A 22,977-nucleotide genomic window follows, 5' to 3' on the forward strand; every position below is an offset into this window, starting at 1 on the left:
ATACATGCACATCCCATCATCATGGAGGGGCATGTGTTCCCTGGCAACGCTGCACTCAGACCTAATGGTGATCCCGGAGAGCCACATCGGAGAAGGAAGCAGGACAGTGGTCCGATTAGCAGCCAAAGCCCCACCCACTGAGGAGCCACTGCTGTATGCCCGGTCGGAGGGCCACATCGAAGGGGGTGTATCCCGGAAACGAAGGTCGTCAAACTATATATCAAAAGCCTCTTCAGAACTGTTGGCACAGATCCCAGACAGGTACAGGTTATTCAGTTCAGCAGAGACCTTTTTCGCCTCCCTTGTCCCGAGCATCCAGGCACGAACAAACGCGAAGTGGCTGCAGATCACGCGCTGGGAGTTGATCCAACTGGCAAACGACACTGAAGAAGGGTTCAACGTGATCAAGGTGGAGCTAAGGGCTCTGAGACTAATGACAATGCAAAACAGGTATGTCCTAGACCTGTTCACGGCGAAGGATGGAGGTGTTTGCCGAAAAATCGGGAGAGCTTGTTGCACATTCGTGCCTTCTGAAGACGCAGATAATGGGACACTATTGCACGTTATCATCACAGTGCACAACTTGGGGGAACGCATGAAGAAAGAAGGCGGCACAGAGTCAAGCACATGGTTCGACAACATCTTTTCATGGGTGCCTTCCTGGATGGGACTCGCCGTCAAAATGCTGATGCCCCTCATCGTGTTTATTTCTCTTGATTTTTTTGTGTGTGCCAGCTGGGTCTTCGCTGCTGCGCAGGCGCAGTCCCCAATGGAGCAATGATGGTGACAATGGGCAACGCTAGAGGAGTGGCACAAACGCAACAGGAGGTACACGTACAGACTGGTGAGAACTCTGAGACGAAGTTCAGAATGGTGCCAATATACTATGATGGGGATATAGTAGATAGGTTATATCATACAACAATAAAAGAGCCCCTGGAACTAGAATGGTACACAGAAGTATGGGTAGACCTGGAGGGAGATGGGGGATGTATTTATATGACCTGCACGCCAGATGAGTAGGCTAGAAGGGGAGAAAGCCTCCGGTGAGTATGTAGAGCGTGGATGCCAATAAAGGGGACACCAGCATGGGAAGAAGCAGTAATGGATGAAAAAGAACGCAAGAAGCTAGGGGAATTACGGTATTCGTTACTTAAGTAACGAAAGGGGGGAAATGTAGAGTAGGGCAGGTCAACAGGACCCTCCTCTAGCCTATATCTCCTACCCAGGTGAAGACTCGACGGCAGCCCCCGCACCCCAGGGCACGGGAGGCGAGGTGGCTGCGGATTGACACATGAGGCTGCACCACCACATATATGGCACAACACAGACACCATTTTGTACTAGACAACTCCATTTTGTCAAAGGCGCTAAAACCTAACACAGGCAGAACAACTTGCACACATAGAAAGCTACAGCCTGACCCTTGCTTGACCGCGTTCACAGAGGCCTGCACTTTCCCCAGCCTCCACCTCATGGTAGATCCGCTGAGAGCTTGTTCTCACGAGCAACCAGACACGAACAAACAACAAAATAAACACTAGCGTTTAACCTTCCGCAGTACATCATTGCCCCAGTTGTGACCGAGCTCATTAGGAAGTAACCGAAACCAGCCCAATCCTGTATGCCCTGACCCTGTACCAAGCCCCCATAGTTGGACTGTGTGGCGCCCTTTACCCCCGCCCACTCCCGAGGCACCTTGTATTGTATGGTAACCATGTTTGTGATATTTGCCGCGCTGACTAACGTTTGCTGCTATTGTGTAGAAGAGTGGCTATATGATATGTGATAGCTTTTTGACAGCCCCTGTGCATAATGTGATAATGAATCGCTGAAATGCATATAGGCCCATCAAGGGACTGGAGCCAGACTATCATGGTATAACATGTATTGCCCTCTGTTGCACACCAACCAATCTAACACTACCTCATGTTCGTATGTCAACTGCTGTTATTAAATATTGTGCTAAATAACAGTTGGCCAGCTTATATTCTTACTAATGTTAATATATGTGCACAACCCAGAAGCCCCCCCAAGTGTTATCACCCGCCCCTTGCCAATGGTACGATACGCTGCCCTGTGCAGGGAGACAGGCTCAGAGCTGCAAGGTCGTCTCCCCCCTCCTCCCTCCGAGGCTCGCCGGGGATAGCTGGTGTTCGAACAGCACAGCTTCGCCTCCCCTCCCAATCTTGCTGGACCCGCTTCAAGCATGCACCACCCCCATGCCAGAGGCCGCCACAGCCTGACTATGAATTACGAGCTACCTGGTCCTAAATCCCACCGTCTCCTGGGGACCGTTACATGCCCCCCACGGCCCATCGGTATCCCCGTTCACCCCAAGTTAATGGCCCTCGAAGGGGGGCGCCCAACCCTGTACCAACAGATCGTAATACCATCCCTCACCGACAGGACGATCAAGTAACCCCTCCTGTGCCCCTGACCCCACACATGGACCCATGGGATTAACGTGTTTGAACCTAAGGTGTCCTTACAACAGATGTATTGGGGTACTTCCTATTATATATCAATGTCCCTGTCTCATTCTCGATCTGAGGTCAATGTATTACAAGAGTTACAATACAACTGAAATTGTATAGCATGATGAATGAATGTGAATGTTTGGCCACAAGGGCAAAGTATCAGAGTCGCAACTTATCATCACTACAAATTATGTCCGGCCCAGCACTCCACCCCGATGGGCCCAGCTGACCCACCCACCCCGCGTGGCACCGCACGGACGTCCGCCAATTCTGGAGCAGCAACTGTATACAATATAAACCACCTAGCCATCACCACCCAATCCCTAAGACTATGTGCCCCCTATAGCTTGTGTCATGCGTGACATAGTTTTGTAATAAGTAGGACTGTCTTTGCTATTGTCAGACAAAGCGCTCTCAGAGTTTGCAGAGTCCTTTGCATGCCCTATATTGGTTTAGATAAAAACCCTTTTGATCTCACCCGCACTTGGTCTTGGTCTCATTCCCTTCTGGGGTGTGTCCGTTACTGCCTCTTATTAAAGTGGGTACGTTTTTGGGGATGCTTACATTCATGACTGAAAGCGACTTCTTAAACTCATGTCCTCTATCCAACAGATTAAGAATCTGTATCATGACAGGAAAATTCTGTAGGTCCTGTGCGTTGAGATCTATGAGAGAGTCATCAGGAGTGGAAAAGGGCAAAGGAGGTTGAATGGACTGTGGAGGTGCAGAAAAATCTTTGGGAGAACCCATAGAAGAGAGGGGTTGCATATTTATACGATGAGGTGAGACCAACTTGGGGACAAGCAGATATGATGAAGGTGAACTTGCCGTCATAGGGACGGACGGGGGACAATCGGAAAGAGGGTCAATGCCGATAAAAGGAAACCCAGTAAACAAAAAATTGACAGATTATGAAAATGTACTTGTTCTCGGTGTTTAGAGGATTTAGACACAGGAGTTGATGGGCCAAAGGAAAGACGGACCCGATTGTCGAGTTCTGCCATGATAGCAGGGGCCAGCATAGATGTATAGGAAATGTGAGCAGAGCGGCCCTCTTCAACATTGCAAAAAAAGGGAGCAGTCATTTTTAGACAAGTCTAATATGGGAATGGCAGAACTGGCATTGGTATCATTCACCTCTTCCATTGAAAAGACTATTTCCTGTGACTGGAATTACCGCTTCAAGAGCCAACACTGGCTTATCAAGGGAAGCAATTGGCGGTACTGATTGTGAACCATCTCTTGATGGTATAGGATTATCAATATGATCAGTGTTGAGGGACATGGATAGAGGAGCCTGCTGACTTGCCGCGGGCCAGGTATTTCCTTATCAGAAAGAAAGGAAACAAAACTGCTGGTGGATTTTGCAGGGACTTCACAAAACCGTTTACCACTTCTTAGGCTTTTGTCCATAGTGAAATCGGATGTGACCGAGGCACCAACAGAAGACATTGCAGATGTCTTAGCAAAACAAAGAAAATATGTGCATAGAAATTGGGCCCACAGCAGAAGGTAAAAGGCAAAAATACAGCAAAGAGGGAAGGAAAGAAAGAAAAAAAAAAACAACAGCACTGGATTTGGCAACACACCCCTTTGGACCCTGCACCCTACAACCCAACAGCACTTGCAGGGCACTTCCGGGTCCGGGTGCGCGTGCACCTGGCTCTATGTAGCGATGCTGAACATCAGGGGGCGGCGCCAAAGTGGAGTACGAGAATATAAAACGGAAAAATAAAGCAATAGAGTGAGGCGCATATATTTACTAATCAAACGTGCTTCAACTCACATACACTGTATATGGAATAGAGAAGGAGACATCCAATAAGGTGAAAGAGTTCACTAGCATCCAGTATGGTGGAAAAGTTCACTGCTCTAGAAAAATCCAATACGGAGCTAAAATCCGGAAAAGTCAGAGGACGATATTTACTTGAGGGTGACAAAGTCCAAGCGTTTCGCCGACTGCAGCAGCAGGGCGGCTTCCTCTTGCCAACTAGACTACAGCGAAGTCCCTGGTAGAAAGTAAAGATGAAAAAGCGTTCGGATCAGTGTAGAGCAGCGTCTACAGCCCAACAGCACTTGCAGGGCACTTCCGGGTGGGGTTAACTAACTTTGCATTGGGGGTTTTACAAAAGTACTTACCTGCTTTGAGAACATTTGTGAGATCTCTTGTTGTGCCATAATAACCTCTCTCTTTGACAAACTCTTAAGTCTGATTCTAAATGCCAACAGTAGTATATTCATGTCCACAGTGTCCTAGTTACTAAAGTCACCTGAGGGTGTAGGAAGTGTCTGTGTGCCATCCCAAATGGGTACTTACTGATTTAGAAATATTAAGAGTGCGTATTTTGGAGTGTATTTGTGTATTACTATTATATTGCCCCCCTTCTGAAGACGGCTTACTCTAACTGACTGTTAAATAAATTAATAATTGTTTAATCAAGAAGCCTTGTGTGTAAGAGTTTATTTGAACACTTGTCACTGTGAATCCCTGTGTAACTCAGTCGTGGGGACAAGAGGGACGTCTGGGGTCTCCTGCACTATGATTCAAATGTCGGCGGCAGCAGCAATGGGCACAAGTTCAGATCAGTGGCACTTCGCGGTTTAAGCTACTCGAAAACAGCACCACCATGGTTCATTGACACCTTGTGGACTCTGCTTCTGGGGTCCAGCACTCTGTTGAGATCGCTTAGGCTTGGTCAGCCCTGCTTCGAGGGAGTCCAGAGGTTCTTCCTGGATCTCGGGTGTGGCTTAAAAAACGATGCACTAGATTCTGGTGTTCCCGTCGCCTGGCATTCGGTTCCTGCAGCAGCAATGGAAGTACAGCCAGCAGAGAGAGGGGTTTCAGTCAAGTTCGTCTTCGGGTCGATTGGTCCCACAAACCCAAGGGGAGAAGTTGTCCTTTCCAGGCTTCTCTAGACAATGTCGAAATAGGAGCTTCAGCACTGCAGCAGGGCTTTACCGGGCAAACCAACTGTCCAAGAGGTGCAGCAAGTTTCTCTTCCAGTTTCTTTCTTCAGTTCCTTCATCCAATGGTCGACTCTGCCTTCCTTGCAAAAGACCTCACCTTTTATGCAAGTCATTCTCATTCCTTCGAAGCCTAGCTGTCACTCACACAGCAGGGTGGCGGCTGTCCTCCAAGGACAGCCAACCAGCCAATCACCTTTAGGTGCATTTCTGTAACCAAGGACACTAAGCACAGGGAGTTTCAGGAACCTCCCTCACTTCCTGCACTGCCAGAGATGCTGGAGCCAGAGGCGGGCTTCACCAGTGAACCCTGCCAAAGACAAAACATACAAAAGAAACTGTTAATTAACTTTTTATTGGAGGGTTGTAAAAGTACTTACCAGTTTATGGAGTGTTGTGTTTAACCTATGTTGTATTCCTATAACTAACTTTTACACCTGAACAGTACTGATCTAAATGTACCAGTGATAAATCAATGTGAACAGTGTCCTAGCAATTTAAGTCACCTGAGGGCATAGGACGTGTGTGTGCCATCTACAATGGGTATCAACTGATTGAACCAACTGCAAGTGTGTTCTGAAGTATACTTAAAAGTTACATGTGATTTGCTCCCTAGTAAAGAAGGCGTATAACTGACTGTTATATAATAATTGTTTAAATCAAGAAACCTTGAGTGTGTTTATTTGTATAACTGTTGTGTGAAACTCTGTTACAAACTTACTGCTCACATTGACCCCTCTTGCGATAAGCCTGGCTGCTCAGCTACACTACCAACCTGTGTAGTTCAGACTTATACCAAAGGTTGGGTCCTTATTGCCACGAGGTCAACGTTATTGTAGTGCACCCATAGGGTACTGCTTACAATCTTGCCTAACACTGGTGGCATGCGGTGAGGATCTATTGTAAGGTTGTTACATTGAGTGTTTGCTATACTTTTGTTCAACTAAAAACCTTCACAAGGCTAAGCTCAACTAGAAAACAATTGTAACATGCCAATTATGATTAACTTCAAACAGGAAGGCCTGATCATGTTAACAGTAGAACTGAAGGAAATGTTAGGATCAGGAATCTCTTTGTTACAGGAAAGAAAAATGAATTAATAACAAGGTTGTTAGATCACCAAATGTTGGACAGTAGACCTGTAACTCCTACTAATCCAGAAATTTTGGAAAATGTAAATGAGGATTATAATTCTGAGTTAACCTCTATGTCTAAGAAGAGTCAGAGGACAGGAGAGGAATCCCAGAAAGAGAGCCCCTCTTTGCCTCCGCAGGCCTTTTTGCCTCCACCTTTCTCCACTGGGACCCCACAAGGTCCATTACTGAGTCCAGAATTGGTGTCTCTTGAGAGAATGAGACTTGAAAGATTACAAATCCAAACATCAGGACATCAAGCTCAGGGAATTTGAAATGCAACATTCTCTTGAAATGAAAAGATTTGTCTCTTGAAGATGTTTCCACCCCAGAGTCCTCTAGGTCTTCCAGTCCCAAGAGGCCTCGACTGCCCAAAGAAGCAGCGAGTATGTATGATGTGAAACTTGATATTTTGGATTGGTTGGGTGCTTTTAAATATACTCATGGGATTCAGGGTCTCTCAGGGAATCAGAGATTCCTTGGCTTTTGTTGATGCTCCCCCAAGTTGCAACTGATGCTGTAATGAAAGTGGGGGAACTTGAAAGATTGGAGTATGCAAATGTGAAGCTAGCTTTGATAGCCAGATTTGAGAAAACTCCTTCCCAGTACCTTAAGAGGTTTAGGACCCTCAAAAAGACGTATGGTACCCCTTGGGCTACCTGGGTGTGTGAATGTTTGAAAAACTTAGATGTTTGGGTTAAGGGTTACAGAGTGAACTTCTTTGAAGGAATGAGAAATGTATTTTTGTTGGAATCTATTTTTGATGTCTGCTCTCCTGAGCTGCGACAGCATTTGGCTGACTCAAAAGAGATAGATCCCAAGAAGCTAGCAACAGCTGCTGACTTGTGGGTTGCAAACAGGGCCACTTACAAGATTCTGGGGCCAATCACAAAAAGGATCAGGGGCAACAGCACAAGAAAGATGACAAAGAGAAATCTAATTGCAACCACCCACAAGAGGGACACAAATATAAGAAGGGCAAGCCATGTGGGGAACCAGGTCAGTCTAGTGAAACCTCTGGCACTAAACCAGAGGGAGGTCAGCAGAAGCCCCCATTTGTCAAATCATTTGGTAAATGTTATGCTTCTGGGTCAACTGACCATGCGAAAGGGGATCCCAGATGCAAGGGTAAACCTTCAGGGGTCCACACTGCCTCCTTAGCCTTCATCCCAGAGGATGTAGTTCATATGGCAAGTGGCAACTTTCAACTATTGGCTGAAGACCCCATTGGAGTCTCAGCCAGTTTCTTTAGTATCCCTGGTTCTGTGGGAACAGCATAATGTAGATGTGTATACCTGTATTAAAGATAATATCAAAAAATACTACAAGGACAATGTGCTTGTGAATGGCCAGGAAACCCCTGCCACTAGAGACACTGGAGCCAACATTACAGTGGTGGATGAAACCTTTTTCAAACCTCAGGATGTTGCTAAGGCACCCAAAGGCCCCACTAAACTTACTGGAGGACCTATCCAGATGGTTCCAATACTACCAGCTCTCATCCAGTGCAACACTATGACTAAGAAGGCCTGTCGGTGTTCAGAATGAGGTGCCTGGGAGAGTGCTGTTGGGGAATGACTTAAACGCTGTTGGAGTTGTATCAAGCACCCCCAGGCCACCCAGTAAAAGGAACCAGGAGCAGACTAGGAAGGCCAAAGAGCTCACTTCGGTTGACTCACAATGGGTAGTTACTGTTAGGCAAGATTGTATGCAGTACCCTTTGGGGGCACAACAACAACCTGGACCACCTGGCAATAGGAACCCAACCTTTGGTATAGGTCTGTACTACACAGGTTGGTAGTGTGGCTGAGCAGCCAGGCTTATCTCAAGAGTGATCAATGTGAGCTGTAGGGGAGTTACACAGAGATTCACAGTGACAAGTATTCAATTAAAGACTTACACACAAGGTTTCTTGAATAAACAATTATTAATTTATCAGTCAGTTAGAATAAGCCTTCTTCAGAAGGGAGTAATATAGAAGCAACACACAAATACACTCCAAAACTACACTTTCTTAGTCTCTAAATCAGTAAAGACCCTCTTGGGATGGCCCAAAGTCACAACATACACCCTCAGGTGACTTCAATAGCTAGGGTGCTGGGGACATTAATATCTTACTGTTGGCATTTAGAATACTGTTAGAACTTGGTCAAAGAAAAAGGTTATTAGAACAAGCAAGAGACCACAAATATTCTTAAGCAGGCAAATAGTTTTGGATCCCCTAAGCAGAGTCATTCAGTATAACAGGTTAAGCCAAAGCCAATGGGCAAAAGTCTTATATGGACATAAGCACTTCTGGTAGGTAAGTACAAAAATAATTTGCACAATGTTTTATAAGTCTTTGAAGAAAAGAATCAAATGTAGGGCCACAAGCTGTTTAGACTTGTGAGTAGTAGAAGATGCAAACACCTCTACGAGAGGTAAGTTCTCTCAGAGTTTACAGTACTATTGAAGAAAAAGTGCAGCAGAGGACTTCTGTTCGTGTGCAGATCTGCAGATCTCACTGGTTCCTGGGCCTCAGTCGTGGGTACAAGAGAGGACTTCTACCACGGAGCACTGCAAAGGACTATTTGCTGTGCTGCTCGCTCCCCCCTGGAAGAACGTTGTGTCCGTCTGCCATTTGCCGTCTACTTCACTCTTTGTTCTTGGATTACGGCGGCTGCATTATCCTCGGTGCCTCACGGACCTGGAGGAAGTCTTTTACTGTGACTCCCCTTTTGCCTGGCCTGTGTCAAGGAAGGAACCATGTGGTTCCGGGGACTGTGGCTCCACCCCCTTGACGCCCCTCCTTCCTCTACAAAGCTTTCCCTGCGCTGCGCACCGCGAAGCACTGCAAAGGACTGTTTGCTGTTCGTGTGGCGCAGGGCTGACCAGTAGGCAATCATTATTCAGCTTGGCATAAACTGTGTTTCTCTACTTTTCTTCTCGTTGTGCAGCTGTACTGCTGCTTTGTATTCCTGCTAGTGATCCTTCGGTACTGATTTGAAATTACAAATCACCTTACCTTTTGCTTTCCACTTAATCCTCATGCAATATTGTCCTGTGGCAGCACTTTTTTGATTGTGAACTGGTTCGATCTAGTTTGTCACGAAACCCTTATATACTCGATCTCAGCCATATGGAAACCACTTTAAGGAATGGAAAGCGCTTGCGTGATTCTTCCAGAATATCAGCTTCTAAAAAAATGTCTAGACCAAAATTGGAACTCACGCACTCTAGTTTTAGGCCAGAAATCCCTTCTCTCCGTATCCACACAGGTTGACTCTCCTATAAGTTCTGAAGAGAATCTCCCTCCTTGCACTCCCTTTGCTTTGTCCAGCCTACTGACACAAAATTGTCAGAAGCAAAGATGTCAACAGAGGTGAACACACCCTTCACCTTAAAAGCTGCCAATGATTCGGCCGTTAACTTAAATGACCTCCCAAACGAGGTCGCTAATTTCTCCCTTTCTCATGTCACTGACAAGATTGATAAGCATTTAATCCCGCCCTCAGATACCTCTATGCTTGCACCAGGCATAATCGCGGCCTTAGAAAGGCGTATAAGCCTTTCTTTAGGCCCTTCCACCCCTGCTGCTTCGTCATGTGGACTTCGTGAACAAGTACATTTTCATCCCACTCCTCTGCCTACCTCATTTTTGTTCACAAATCCTCTAAATTACCCTAAACCTACCAATTAGACCCGGTTGTAATCTGCAATAGATGGTACATCTTTTTTTTTTTGTTTTAACAGATATTTACTTTCTTTGGGATTTAAACAATAGGACATTACTGATCTAATCGCACATATTCCTTCGAAATGCCCATGGTCTCTGGAAGACATTTTGTTTTCAATTGCAAAACTAAAATCCTCTAAATGCGCAGGACCCGATGGTCTTCCACCATGCGTCATTAAAGATGATCCTTTGTTTTGGGCCACTGTGTTTTTAAGGATTTTCCAATCAATCTTTAGAAACAAATGTCGAACCCCTTCCTAGGTTACCTCGATCATTATACCCCTTCACAAAAAGGGGCCATTGAATAATCCTTTAAACTTTAGGCGAATTGCTCTCATTGATGTTGAGGCTAAAATCTTCGCCCTCCTATTACTAAATGAAGTTGAAAATCACATCGCGGAAAATTGCATACTTAAGTTCAGACGGGCTTTAGGAAAAACATGGGGACGCAACTAAATGCTACCATTCTTGCTCATCTAACAGCTGCTACACACTGCCCCTCTCATGGGCCTATTTTCATAACTTCTTTAGATCTGTCTTCCGCCTTTAACTGCGTGATTCGTGGTAGACTTTGGCAAAAACATGTTAGAGTACAATTTGTCGCCCTCTTTAGTTGCTTTCATTGCACTACTTCACCACAACACTTCCTTTAGAGTACGCATCTCCAACACAGGCCGTCTGACCGAGCCAATTCCTACAGCAATTGGCGTTAAACAGGGTTATAACCTTGCTGCGGTTCTTTTCAATTTATATCTATCTGATATTGAAGGAATCTGGGATTCTTCTAAATCCCATTCAGTACGACTTGGCAAGCTACACCTGTCATATGCCGATGATGTGCTTTTATTCGACAGTACACACTCTGGTCTCCAATGCAAATTGGAATCCTTTCACTACTTTTGTAAAGTAAATAATCTCTCTATCACTTCATCAAAATCTACCATTTTAGTACTATCTTCAAAGAAAAAGGTGCGCAAATTTTGTTGGCATATTGAATCCCACAATCTTCAGCTTGTCAAACAGACTACTTATTTAGGTTATAATTTGGCAAACAACTCTTCCTCCTTTTTTTGGCAAAAAGCCTTAGCTGAGAAAGTACTTCCTTTACAAAGCCAAATGAAAATTATCTTTCACAAATATTGTAAGTTCTCACTGATGCCTTTGTTTGAGTTTTATTCTAAGAAGGTAGAAGCAGTTATCCTATATGGACTTGATCTTTGTCTCCCTGATCTTACTACCTTTCTCAATAAATTGCAAGCAAAGCTTTGGAAATCAACTCTGGGCTTGCCTATTTATCTGCCCAATGCTATTTTCCGTCATGAACTGGGCCTAAACTCCCTTGCTTCGCGCCATAACTGGCGCATTCTTAATACATACATAAAGATGCGCTTCCCTCAAGTAAACTCGCTTTATGACGATTTTCTCAACATGTTGAGGGAATCCTATCCAGCGTCTATTGCAAGTTTAAATAAGCGTATACTTACCATACTGTCTAGTATTAACATTATTCCAGAAGATCTGCAAATTAAACTAAGACTAGCACATAAACGTCTGTTTCTGAATGATTGGGCTGCAACATCTAACCAATTCTCTTCATACTCTTCATTCGCAGAATATGCGATGTTTAGACATAAGCAAACGCCACGTTTGCAATATCTAATTCTGTGTCCCAGTGTTGAAACCCCTACATTATATATGCGCTTCCGCCTAGACTTATTCCATCCGAAAGTGAGAATTAAGCATTGGTCTGCTGACACTACTTACTCTCAAAGTATCATTTGTAGATTTTGTAAAAAACTGGAATGTAAAGAAACGTTAAAACACCTTTTTCTTGTATGTCCCTTCTTCGAAGAAGACAGACTAAAAACTATTAATTCTTTTCGCTTTACACATACTGAATATGGACGGGAACTAATTTGGGCAAGATGCATGTGGGGCTCTAGTAACTCCATAATATTTGCGACAGTACGTTTGCTGAAAATTATCAATTCAGCTATTTCCTTGTTATAACACCTTCAGATGTCATAATAAATATTTTTTTCTTTTCCGCTTTTCCTTTTAAAAAAAAAAAGCATTCTTAATCATTTGTTACGTAAGAGTTTGTTAGTAATGTATATTCTATATGTAACTTATTTTATGCATTCTCGAGAAATGTACATATTTCAGTTTTAAATTCTTGTAAAATGATGTAACGCTTAAAGTTGATTTTTGTATAATTTTGTAAAGATGTGTAAGCATCAAAAACAAAATCAATAAAAACTTTTTTTTTTTTTTTTTTTTTTTTAAAGAGAGGGGAGTTCTAGGGACTCCTGCACTGCAATGGGGCGGTCACCTCTCACAACTGACAATCTTTCCAACAAGTGGCACTTCAGTGTTTCAGCTCCTCAGGACTACTGCAAAAAGCAACACAGCGGTTTCTGGCTGTCGAGATGGACTTTCCTTGCTTCTGGGTCCCGCACTCTGTTGAGAGGGCTCAGGCTCGGTCAGTCAGTCCTACTTCCTGGGAGTCCGGAGGATCTCCCTGGAGCTCTTGGCCAATTTAAAATCAACGCACACAATCAGGTGTTCTTCTCCCTGGTGTTTCAGTTTGCAGCAGCAACTATGTGGAAATGCAGCCAGCTCAGAGAATGTCCAGGTAGCTTACTTTGGAGTTGATTGGTCCCACCAACTCAAGCGGAGAAGTCGTCCTTGCAGGGGCTTTTCTGTCAATCCGAATTTGGAGTTTCAGCACAGCAGCAGGGCGTCACCGGGCAAACCAACGGTCCACGAGTTGCAGCAGGCGTCCCCTTCAAGTTCTTATTCGGTGACTTTGTCCAGTGGTCGACTGCCTTCCAAGCCAAACGCCTCACCTTTTATTAAGTTCTCTCCCATTCATTCCAGCCTAACTCATCTTTGTACAGATTAAAATGTGTTATCTCTTGCAAGATAAACTCATGGCCTTAATTACCTAGAGGGGTGCATTTACTCTGGTGTGAGCGTGATCAGGGGGTACCCCAATGTATTTAAGGGTTACAAGTATGGCCTACCTTTCAAGTGCATTTGGGTCTTCTAGGAGACTAAGCATGGGGAGTTTCGGGCACCTCCCTCACTTCCTGCCCCTGCCCGACACTCTGGAGCCAAAGGAAGGTTTTACACGTGAATCCCACCAAAGGCAAAGCGAACAATGGGACCAAACCTGGTTTGGCACCCAAAGTAAATCTCAAGAAGGACCTTTCCAGCAAGAAATGGCAAAAAAAGAAAACCGGGCCATTTTGACGGAATTTCCCTTCACTGCTCTTGGAAACAGTAGTTTCACCAAGAGAAGGTATTTAAACCTTTGGGAAGTCTAAGAGACTTCACTGTGTCACTGCACTGAAGGTGCTGTGTTTCACAATGTAAAAGATGATGCCTATGGATGTCAGATTCCAAAGTCAAAAAGAAACAAAGAATAAATCACAAATAAATACATCAGAGAGTGGGAAAAAGGACTCGCTCTCTCCAGATAAGAAATTAAATTCCCAATGTCCAGCAAAAAGAGCTGGGGGGTCTCTAAAGTAGAAGGGAATTAGCACATTTCTGATAAATCTCCCCAACACTCGTTCCCCTTCCCCCAGACTAAGGGACAGGTGGATTGAATCCACTCCTGGATGAATCTCCTTACTCCAGTCGGTCAAACTTTCTGGAGCGACCACCAGCATTTTGGTGATTATATCCTGATCTATGTTCTATAGTGAAACCAAACTATTGGAGGCTGATTGACCATCTTAATAGTTTAGGATTCTCCCCTTCATCTGCATTAACCATCTCAAGGGTTGGTGGTCTGTTTCAATTATAAAAGTAGATCCATTCAAGTATGGTCTAAACTTCTTCAAAGACCACACAATGCAAAACATTCACGTTCTAGGGTTGACCACCTTGTTTCTCGTCCTTCAGTTTCCTACTGATGAAGCAGATATGGTGCTCCCTGCATTTCACATCCAGCTGACTCAGAACTGCACCTATGCCTGTATCGGAAGCATCTGTTTGTACAATAAAGGATTAATTGTCAGGAGCTATTAAGACTGGAGCTTGACAAAGGGCTTTGTTAAGTCCTTCAAATGCCTTGATGCACTCCTCATTTCACTCGACATTCTTGGGGGATTTGGGTGAGGAGATCACATTCAAGGGAGAATCTATGGTCCCATAGTTCTCAATGAAGTTCCTATAGTAACCTGTGAGACCTAAAAAGGCTCTCACTTGGATTTGAGAAGTAGGGGTGGGGCCCAGTCCTGTACAGCTTGTACCTTGCTAGGCAATGGTCTGATGTCCACAGTGACCTAGCTATCTAAGTCACCTGAGGATGTAGGAAGTGTCGGTGTGCCATCCTCGATGGATATCATCCGATTAGAGAAACTAAGAGTGTGATTTGAAGTATATCACATTCATCCTGGTATACAGACCGCCAACATATGATGCAACATTCGTCGATAACTTCATATAAGCCATCACCAACTTAGCCATCAACCACGAACACCTAATTATCCTGGGGGACTTCAACATCTGGTTTGAAGACAGCCACGCAAACTCCCAAAACTCACTAATTGAACAACTCAGCACCATGAAACTACAACTAGTCAAAGGAGCAACGCACTCGGCAGGTCACACCCTAGATGCAATTTTCGCCAAAGAAAAACTCATCTCCACGGCACCTCCGATACAAATACTGTGGAGCGACCATCTCATCATCCCATTCGTGATCACTCTGCCTACCCAAGCCTACATCCAACATCCGAAACTCACAACCACCACCAAAAGAAACTGGAAACGCATCAAAGAAAGCAACCTGCTCGAACAACTGAAATTAACGCAACCCTCAACTACAGAACTGGAGCTAGCTGACCTAGACGGCAAAGCAGAAATACTGCACAAATGGATCGCAGATACGATAGACAAGATCGCCCCGGAAAAACCGTTCACCCCATCAAAAAAAAGAGCAATGGCAAAATGGTTCACCCCACTATTAAACGACATGAAAAAGGAAAACAAAGATAGAATTGGAATGGAGGAAAGAATACAACCCCGAGAAAAAAAAAAACTGTACCAGAAACAAATCTGTACATACAAGAATGAAATTCAAAAAGGCAAAGAAAAGACGTTACGATGACAGAATCAACAATGCCACCAACACACAAAAAGAAATGTTTAGCATCATTAAAGAAATGAGAAACCCACCAGGCTGTGAGAACACCCCAACCACCTCAGAAAAACTATGCAACGACCTGGCAGATCACTTAAAAAAAAAAAAAAAATCAACGACATCCGTCAAACCATACAAAACCGACCAACCAACCACAACATACAACCCAGCGAACCCAACTCGGAACCACAACACAAACTCCGAAGCTTTCTTGAAATATCAGCAGAGGCATTCGCAATGCTGGTTAAACGAAGCAAGAAAGCGGGATCACCCATGGACCCATGTCCCCCAGACATCTACAAATCAATCCTCGCGCAAGGATCACCAGCAGAACACTACAGAAACCTTCTAAATCTATCACTATCAACAGGGACTGTACCGAAGATCTTCAAATCAGCATACATCAAGCCACTCTTAAACAAGTGGTGACGTAGATGACCTTTCCAACTACAGGCCGATCTCCCAACATCCCCTACCCAGCGAAACTTCTAGAAACCTACGTATATAAACTAACCCAAGAACACGTAGAAAAACACCACCTGCTGGACCAAGCTCAAATCGGTTTCAGACCAGCGAGAGGAACGGAAACAGCAATACTTTCCATCTGGGACGACCGCAAAACTAACGCAGACTCGAATACTACTTCAGCCCTTATTCTGCTCGACCTCTCCGCAGCCTTTGACACAGTTAGCCACGACACCCTGACCAAAAGACTGGAAAACATAGGCATAATAGACAGCACTACTCTGGACCAAACCATTCCTAACAGACAGAACAGAAACCGTATGGATAAAACTTTTCAAATCCACTCCACGAGTGAACGATTGTGGAGTACCACAAGGATCCTCACTATCTCCACTATATTTCAACATCTACCAGACTCCGGTCATCGGAATCTTCAAAAAATACAACATTACATGTTACAACTACGCAGATGACACTCAGATCATATACAAAATCAAAGACACTGATGCCGACCCTTCAACCCTTACCGACTGTCTAAAAGAAGTCTTCGACTGGATGGATGCCAACAACCTGAAAATCAACCCAGGAAAGACAGAAATCATGATCGTATCCAAAGACCAAGAGAACGAAACCACCATCCCATGGCCTACGGAAATGGGAAACGCACCAACACCATCGAAGGTAGTAAAAAACCTGGGAGTCCTAATGGACAACAACCTAACCCTGGAGCCACAAATAAATGCAACAGTGAAGAAATGCTTTTTCCTCCTCCGGACGGCAAGAAGAATTCTAGCTTTCCTCTCCTTTGTGCACAAAACACTCACTATCGTCGCCCTAATCATGTCTAAAATAGACTATGCAAACAGCCTCTACCTCGGAATACCTGAATACCTCCTGAAGAAAATGCAACGGATCCAAAATGCAGCAGCAAGACTACTCCTCAAACTATCCAGAAGAGATCGCATCACTCCAACACCCTAAAAACCCTACACTGGCTCCCAGTTAAACATCGCATCACCTTCAAAACAATGTGCATAACGCACAGAGCAATCAGTGGACAAGGAGCAGAATTCCTTCAAAAGAAAATAACAGTCTACAAACCAACGAGACCCCTCCGATCGAGCAACGAAATCCGCCTGGAACTCAAACCATACCACAAGAAAAAACTTGGAGGCACCTCCTTCTACCACTTAGCCGCAAAAACCTGGAACAACATCCCAAAGGAAATAAGAAACACTGAAGATCACCTAAAATTCAGGAAATCACTAAAAACCTGGCTCTACAACACCACAGACTAAACCTGAAAACGAAACTGGTAAAAAGGATAACTAAACCGAAAAGACACGGACATCTCTGACCGGGGAGAGTAAAGCCCACGGCAGCTGGACGGGTGACATCGGACAGACAGGAACACAGGCGGCACACACGGAGACTGAGTCAACTAACCCAGACATTCCCACCAACACTTTCGTCCGCCCCGTAATTTAATTACCGGCAGATATCACATTGGTGTGGAATTATCGAGACATTGGCAATCTCCCCACTACCTGAGAGGTTGTCATTAGCAGATGCACTGGCCACTAGAGTCTAAATGGAGGATAAGGGGAGCCATAAGAGAGAGCATGTTAGAGGCGAGGACTAGAGGAGTATGGAACCTGTTTGCCAGTCAGACCCAGATCAGGACAGAGCCGCAACAGGGGAGAATACGCAAGCCGAGCGCTTCAATTCAGGATAGAGATGCAAACTAACCAACCCTACTAACAATTTCCCTTTCTGCATACACCTCTCAAACTCCAAACCAAACCCAACCAAAACCTACAGCACAACAAACCGCACAAACTTCACTACATTGCAACAACAAAACAAAAACACACAGCCTTGCACAACAGTACACGACGACTACCGGTCGCAAACACCCCCGGCCCAGCCAACGGACCCACCGGGCTGAGGCCGCCAACAGCACATCACTGCTCTCTTGCACTTTTCCTGCTTCCTCCCACTAACTCAACCTCCCCTCCTCTTTCAGAGCCGCCAGAGCGCCAAGGGACCACTAATGTGGTGATAGTGCGCAGTACAAATGTCCTTTAACATTATATTTTGAAGTGTTACATGTGTTGCTCCCTTCTGAAGAAGGCTTATAAAACTGACTGTTAAATAAATTAATAATTGTTTAATCACCTTGAGTGGAAGTTTATTTGAATAATTGTCACTGTGAATCCCTGTGTAAAAAGCCCTACTGCTCACATTGACCCCTCTTGAGATAAGCCTGGCTTCTCAGCCACACTACCAACCTGTGTATTACAGACGTATACCAAAGGTTGGGTTACCCATTGCCAAGAGGACAAGGTTGCTGTAGTCTCCCAAAGGGTACTGCACATAATCTTGCCTAAAAGATGGGGTGTGCCGGACTTACAAAGAGAAAAGTTAAGTAAAGTCCATTTCACTTTACTATTCTTGGGAACTGGAGTTCACCCAAGAAAAGGTAGCTATACCTTAAGAGAAATCTAAAGGATTTCTCTATGACACTGCACTGAAGGTGCTGTGTGTCACCATACAAAAGGAAGATGCCTATGGCGTTTGTCGGACTTCAAAACAAAGGAAATATACAATCCAATTCAGATCAAAACACATGAGAGAGTGAGAAAAAGGGCTCACTCACTCAAGGTTTAAAATTAAGCAGTCCTTAAGTCCAGCATAAGCGCTGGGGGTCTCGAAGGTTGAAGGGAATTAACACAGAAATGGGAATTCTCCCTAACAGAGACTTTGTCTATTGTACTGTAACAATGAAATATGATGGTGGTTACAATGTCACGGGCCATACATGAAAATATTCAGCACCTGTATTCATTCTCAGCAGGGGGGAGTTGTAGAAAAAACTACTGAACAGGTTTCTAACACAAAAATAAGATTCTTGAAAAACCAGATCAGGGTTGAGAAATAACTCAAATACCCACTCTAATACACAGAATTCTGCAGTGCCTACACCCATGAAAGAGTTCAATTCGCTCACATTCTCAGGCTGGTTTTACTGCCCTTGCACACTTCAGGCAACAACAATTAAAAAGCATCCACAGCCAAGACCAGCTCTATGGGGCTTGCGCCTGCTACAAGCATTGCTCAACTTCTCAGGGTCACAATTTTTCACTCTGCGGACTTTGAGGCAGCCAACATTATCTTGGATAGCATCCCCACTAAGCAACTATTTTACTATTTATCTTTAGTATGATCAGACTCCTGTCAGCTTCTGGGCCAAGCACAATGCAAGCGTTTTGACAAGTTCTTTTCTGCATGTTTGAGGCTTCTCAAAGTGTGACCTAATTATGTTCGCCACCTCCTGATCTCTACTCCTCCTTTTTACTGTTCCTTCTGCTGCAAAAACACCAGCTCTCTGCAACGCCATCCTAACTCTCACAATCTGGAGATTTGACACTTTTCATAGTTTGGCTTGTGTGAGAGCTTTTATTGGTGGATCGATTTCTCCATTAGTTCGCAATTGTGTGGCTTGTCTATGTCTACACACCGTTCCACACAGGTTACACCATCATACAGCCTTCATATCAGGGCACATTTTATTTCAGAAAGTTGTCAACCTGCAAGCAATATGGTGCACCAACAATAATTAAACAAGAAGGACTAAAGGTTTCAGAGTACATACGGCTTCTTAAATCTGTAGTGAGGATATGCTTTGCAGCAATAAGAAGCTCTTTCCGTAGGTGAGCGGTTTCAGCTGGGCAATTGGAAAGAAGCTGCAACATGCCTTTCACCATCTGCTGGGAGTACTTTGCTACTAGGTCCTGTGAAACAAATAGAGCAGACATCAGAGCAAGCAACCTGACCAAATGAAGAATGGGTGTAAGCGGAGAGAACCTCACAACACCCTTAAGTTCTTATTCAACTTAGGAATCTACATACTTATGTGTTAAGTTGGATTTCCAGAATCTGGCTTTGTGGACAGATTTTAGGAGGCCACCCTAGTTATAGTGGACAGGGGAACTCGGAGGTTAGCCGAACCCAGTCAAGGTAACCGTGGTCAAGACTTAGTCTCAGGAGAAAGTGAGTGGTGCCGGGGGTCCACAATGAAGCACACAATTTAATTTAGACAGGCAAGTACAAAAATACTATATAATATGCCCAAAACATACACTGGAAAATGAAAGAAGCAGGTAGTAATATCACACTACTCAATTAGCAAACATATAAACAACCACCTTTAGGTTTTTAGGAATGCATACAATAATGTAGAATAGTAGATGCAGTAGAATGAAACCAGTTCACAAGACGTATGCCCTAACTTTATCAATCCAATCCCTATGATGTATGGGGGGGGGGGCTGTTAGGACAGTTTGACTGAGGTCTAACTAAGAGCTTAGCAAAACCATTCAACTGAGGCAGTACAAGAATACACTCTTAGTGTAAGGCTGTACAACCGGAGCATATGGTAGCAGAGACAGAGAAGCCAGGCTTATCTTAGGACGGAGAGAGGGTTGTAGGAAAGTACACTGAAACTGTACTACACCAAGGATTCAATAGAATAAATTATAACCAGAAGTATTATAACAAATAAAGGTGTATTATTGTTGGGGATAATTCTCAGAAATGTGCCAATTCCCTTCTACCTTATAGACCCCCAGCTCTTTTGCTGGACTTTAGGACTTTTATTTTTTATCCTGGAGAGAGTGAGACCTTTTTCCCCACTCTCATGTATTTACCTTTCATTTGAACACTGTTTCTTTTGGTTTTGAAGTATGACAAACTCCATAAGCATCATCTTTTTACATTGTGACACACAGCATTCTCATTGCAGTGGCACAGGTAAATCCTTCAGATTTCCCAAAGGTTTAAATACCCTTTTCTTGGTTAAACTACTGTTTCCATGAGCAGTAAAGTGAAATTTACTTACATTCGTAACTTTCTAGACCCAACACAAACGATCTTACAATAGGGTGCTGGCGGGGTTACTTGGTATCCCCTTTTGTCTAGTTTTTCATGTAACATTTTGATGTTAGCCTTTCTACAATTAATGGCAGGTGGCAGTGGTTTACTTTTTTCTACAATTGAATTTTTCTACTGCAGGCTGTTAGGGTGAATTCTCAGAAATGTGCTAATTCCTCTCTACCTTAGAGACCCCCAGCAACTTTGCTGGATTTTGAGGACTTGATTTTTTTACGTGGAGAGTGAGACCATTTTTCCCCACTCTCTCATGTATTTTAATGTGATTTTGAACTCCGTTTCTCTTCTGGTTATGGACTCTGACAAACTCCATAGGCATCATATTTTACATTGTGTCAAACAGCACCCCCTCACTGCAGTGACAGGGAAGTCTCTCAGATTTCCCAAAGTTTTAAATACCTCCTCTTGGATAAACTACTGTTTCCAAGAGCAGTAAAGTGAAATTGACTTTACTTACACTTGTAACTTTCTAGACCTAGCACACACTATCTTACCATAGGGTGCTGGAGGGACCTAGTATCCCCTTTGTCTATTTTCTCATGTAACAATGTTATGTTACCCTTTCCTCGATGAATGGCTGGTGTCAGTGGTTTACATTTAACTACCATGGTATGCTTTTACCGCGGGCTGCCGTTGCAGCAAAGCACCCAAGGGTGCCATTTTTGTCAAAATGGCCCCGGTCTTCTTTTTTTGCCATTTCTTCTTGGGAAGGTCCTTCTTGAGATTTACTCTGCGCGCCAAACCAGGTTTTGTCCCTTTGCCTTTGGCAGGATTCACAAGTGAAGCCCGCCTCTGGCTCCAGGGTGTCTGATGTGGGCAGAAAGTGAGGGAGGGGCCCGTAACTCCCTGTGCTTAGTCTCCTAGTAGATCCATATGCACTTGAAAGGTAGCCCATACTTGTACCCCTTAAATACATTGGGGTACCCCCTGATCACGCTCACACCAGAGTAAATGCACCCCTCTAGGGAATTAAGGCCATTCATCTATTTTGCATTAGATAACACATTTTAATCTGTACAAAGATGAGGATTGGGGGGAATGGCAGAGGACTCTGCCATTCCGACCAGCATTCTGTCTTCCTTGGCAGGCTCCTCCAGACTAAGGGCAAGCAGACACCTTCATATACTCTTCAACTTGGTCACTGGATACCGGCAGAGCTCATCCAAAACTGTTCTTCTTGCAATACAAGGGATGCTGTAGTCTCCTGCATGGCCAGGTTTGCATTTAGACCAAGCTGCTTAACATACTGCTGCCTCTGGAGGAATACATTGTAGCTCTTACTTAGCAACATTTACTATGTTATAAACATTCATACATGAACACACCTTCCAGCCATTCTCTCAACACTTCACTCAATATTGTTATATTTGATCTGGTCCAGTAATTCTCTGAAAAAACCTGGTTTTCTAGTACTCTGTATGTCGTGCATTAAATCTTTTTTAGTCTCCATTGGCTTGTGATGGACAAGGAACAGCTGCAGAGTTTCCTTATGCTCTCTGCAAGCCTTAGACTCAACATCGCATGAGCTCTGGGATCAATTTTTAGCGCAGGCCCCATTGCTTTTTGGCAGAGCCTGCTTTCAGATTTTAAAACTACACAGAATTACATTTACATGTGTTTTCAACTAATGGTTATTTACGCCTTATATTTTCAATACTACCTTTCTTTATTTAGTGACCCTCCTCCCGCCTGGACTCTTGTAATGCTTAGAAAACAGTTAACAGAAGTCTTGCCTAATTCTAAAGCGCTTCGGAAACTTGGGAATGAAGGAAACCACTAAGCTCCTTCCCAACACACTCTGTGGTGATTGGCCGGCTGACTGTACAGCAAGGACAGCCACCCTGCTGGGTGGGTGACAGCTAGGCTGGAATGAATGGGAGAAACCTGCATAAAATGTAAGGCTTTTTTGGCTTGGAAGGCAGTCGACCACTGGACGAAGGAACTGAAGAAGAACTTGAAGAGGATGCCTGCTGCAACTCCTGGACCGTTGGTTTGCTAGGTGAAGTCCTGCTGCTGTGCTGAAACTCCAAATTCGTATCGACAGAGAAGCCCCTGCAAGGACAACTTCTCCCTTTGAGTTGGTGGGACCAATCAACTCCAAAGTAAGCCACCTGG

General features: G+C 44.3%; 1 protein-coding gene across 8 annotated transcripts in view; it reads right to left on the minus strand.

Annotated features, from left to right (window-relative positions):
• Positions 1–22,977, minus strand: part of TRRAP (transformation/transcription domain associated protein) — a 2,065,012-nt gene that overhangs the window by 1,793,181 nt on the left and 248,854 nt on the right. For all 8 annotated transcript variants that reach the window (XM_069647248.1, XM_069647247.1, XM_069647244.1 and 5 more), the window contains exon 12: positions 19,568–19,706. In XM_069647248.1, the coding sequence (XP_069503349.1) occupies positions 19,568–19,706 (139 nt within the window). The remainder of the gene's footprint in view (positions 1–19,567; positions 19,707–22,977) is intronic.

This window comes from Ambystoma mexicanum, chromosome 2q (assembly GCF_040938575.1).
Source record: "Ambystoma mexicanum isolate Mex_15411 chromosome 2q, UKY_AmexF1_1, whole genome shotgun sequence".
Lineage (NCBI taxonomy): Eukaryota > Metazoa > Chordata > Amphibia > Caudata > Ambystomatidae > Ambystoma > Ambystoma mexicanum.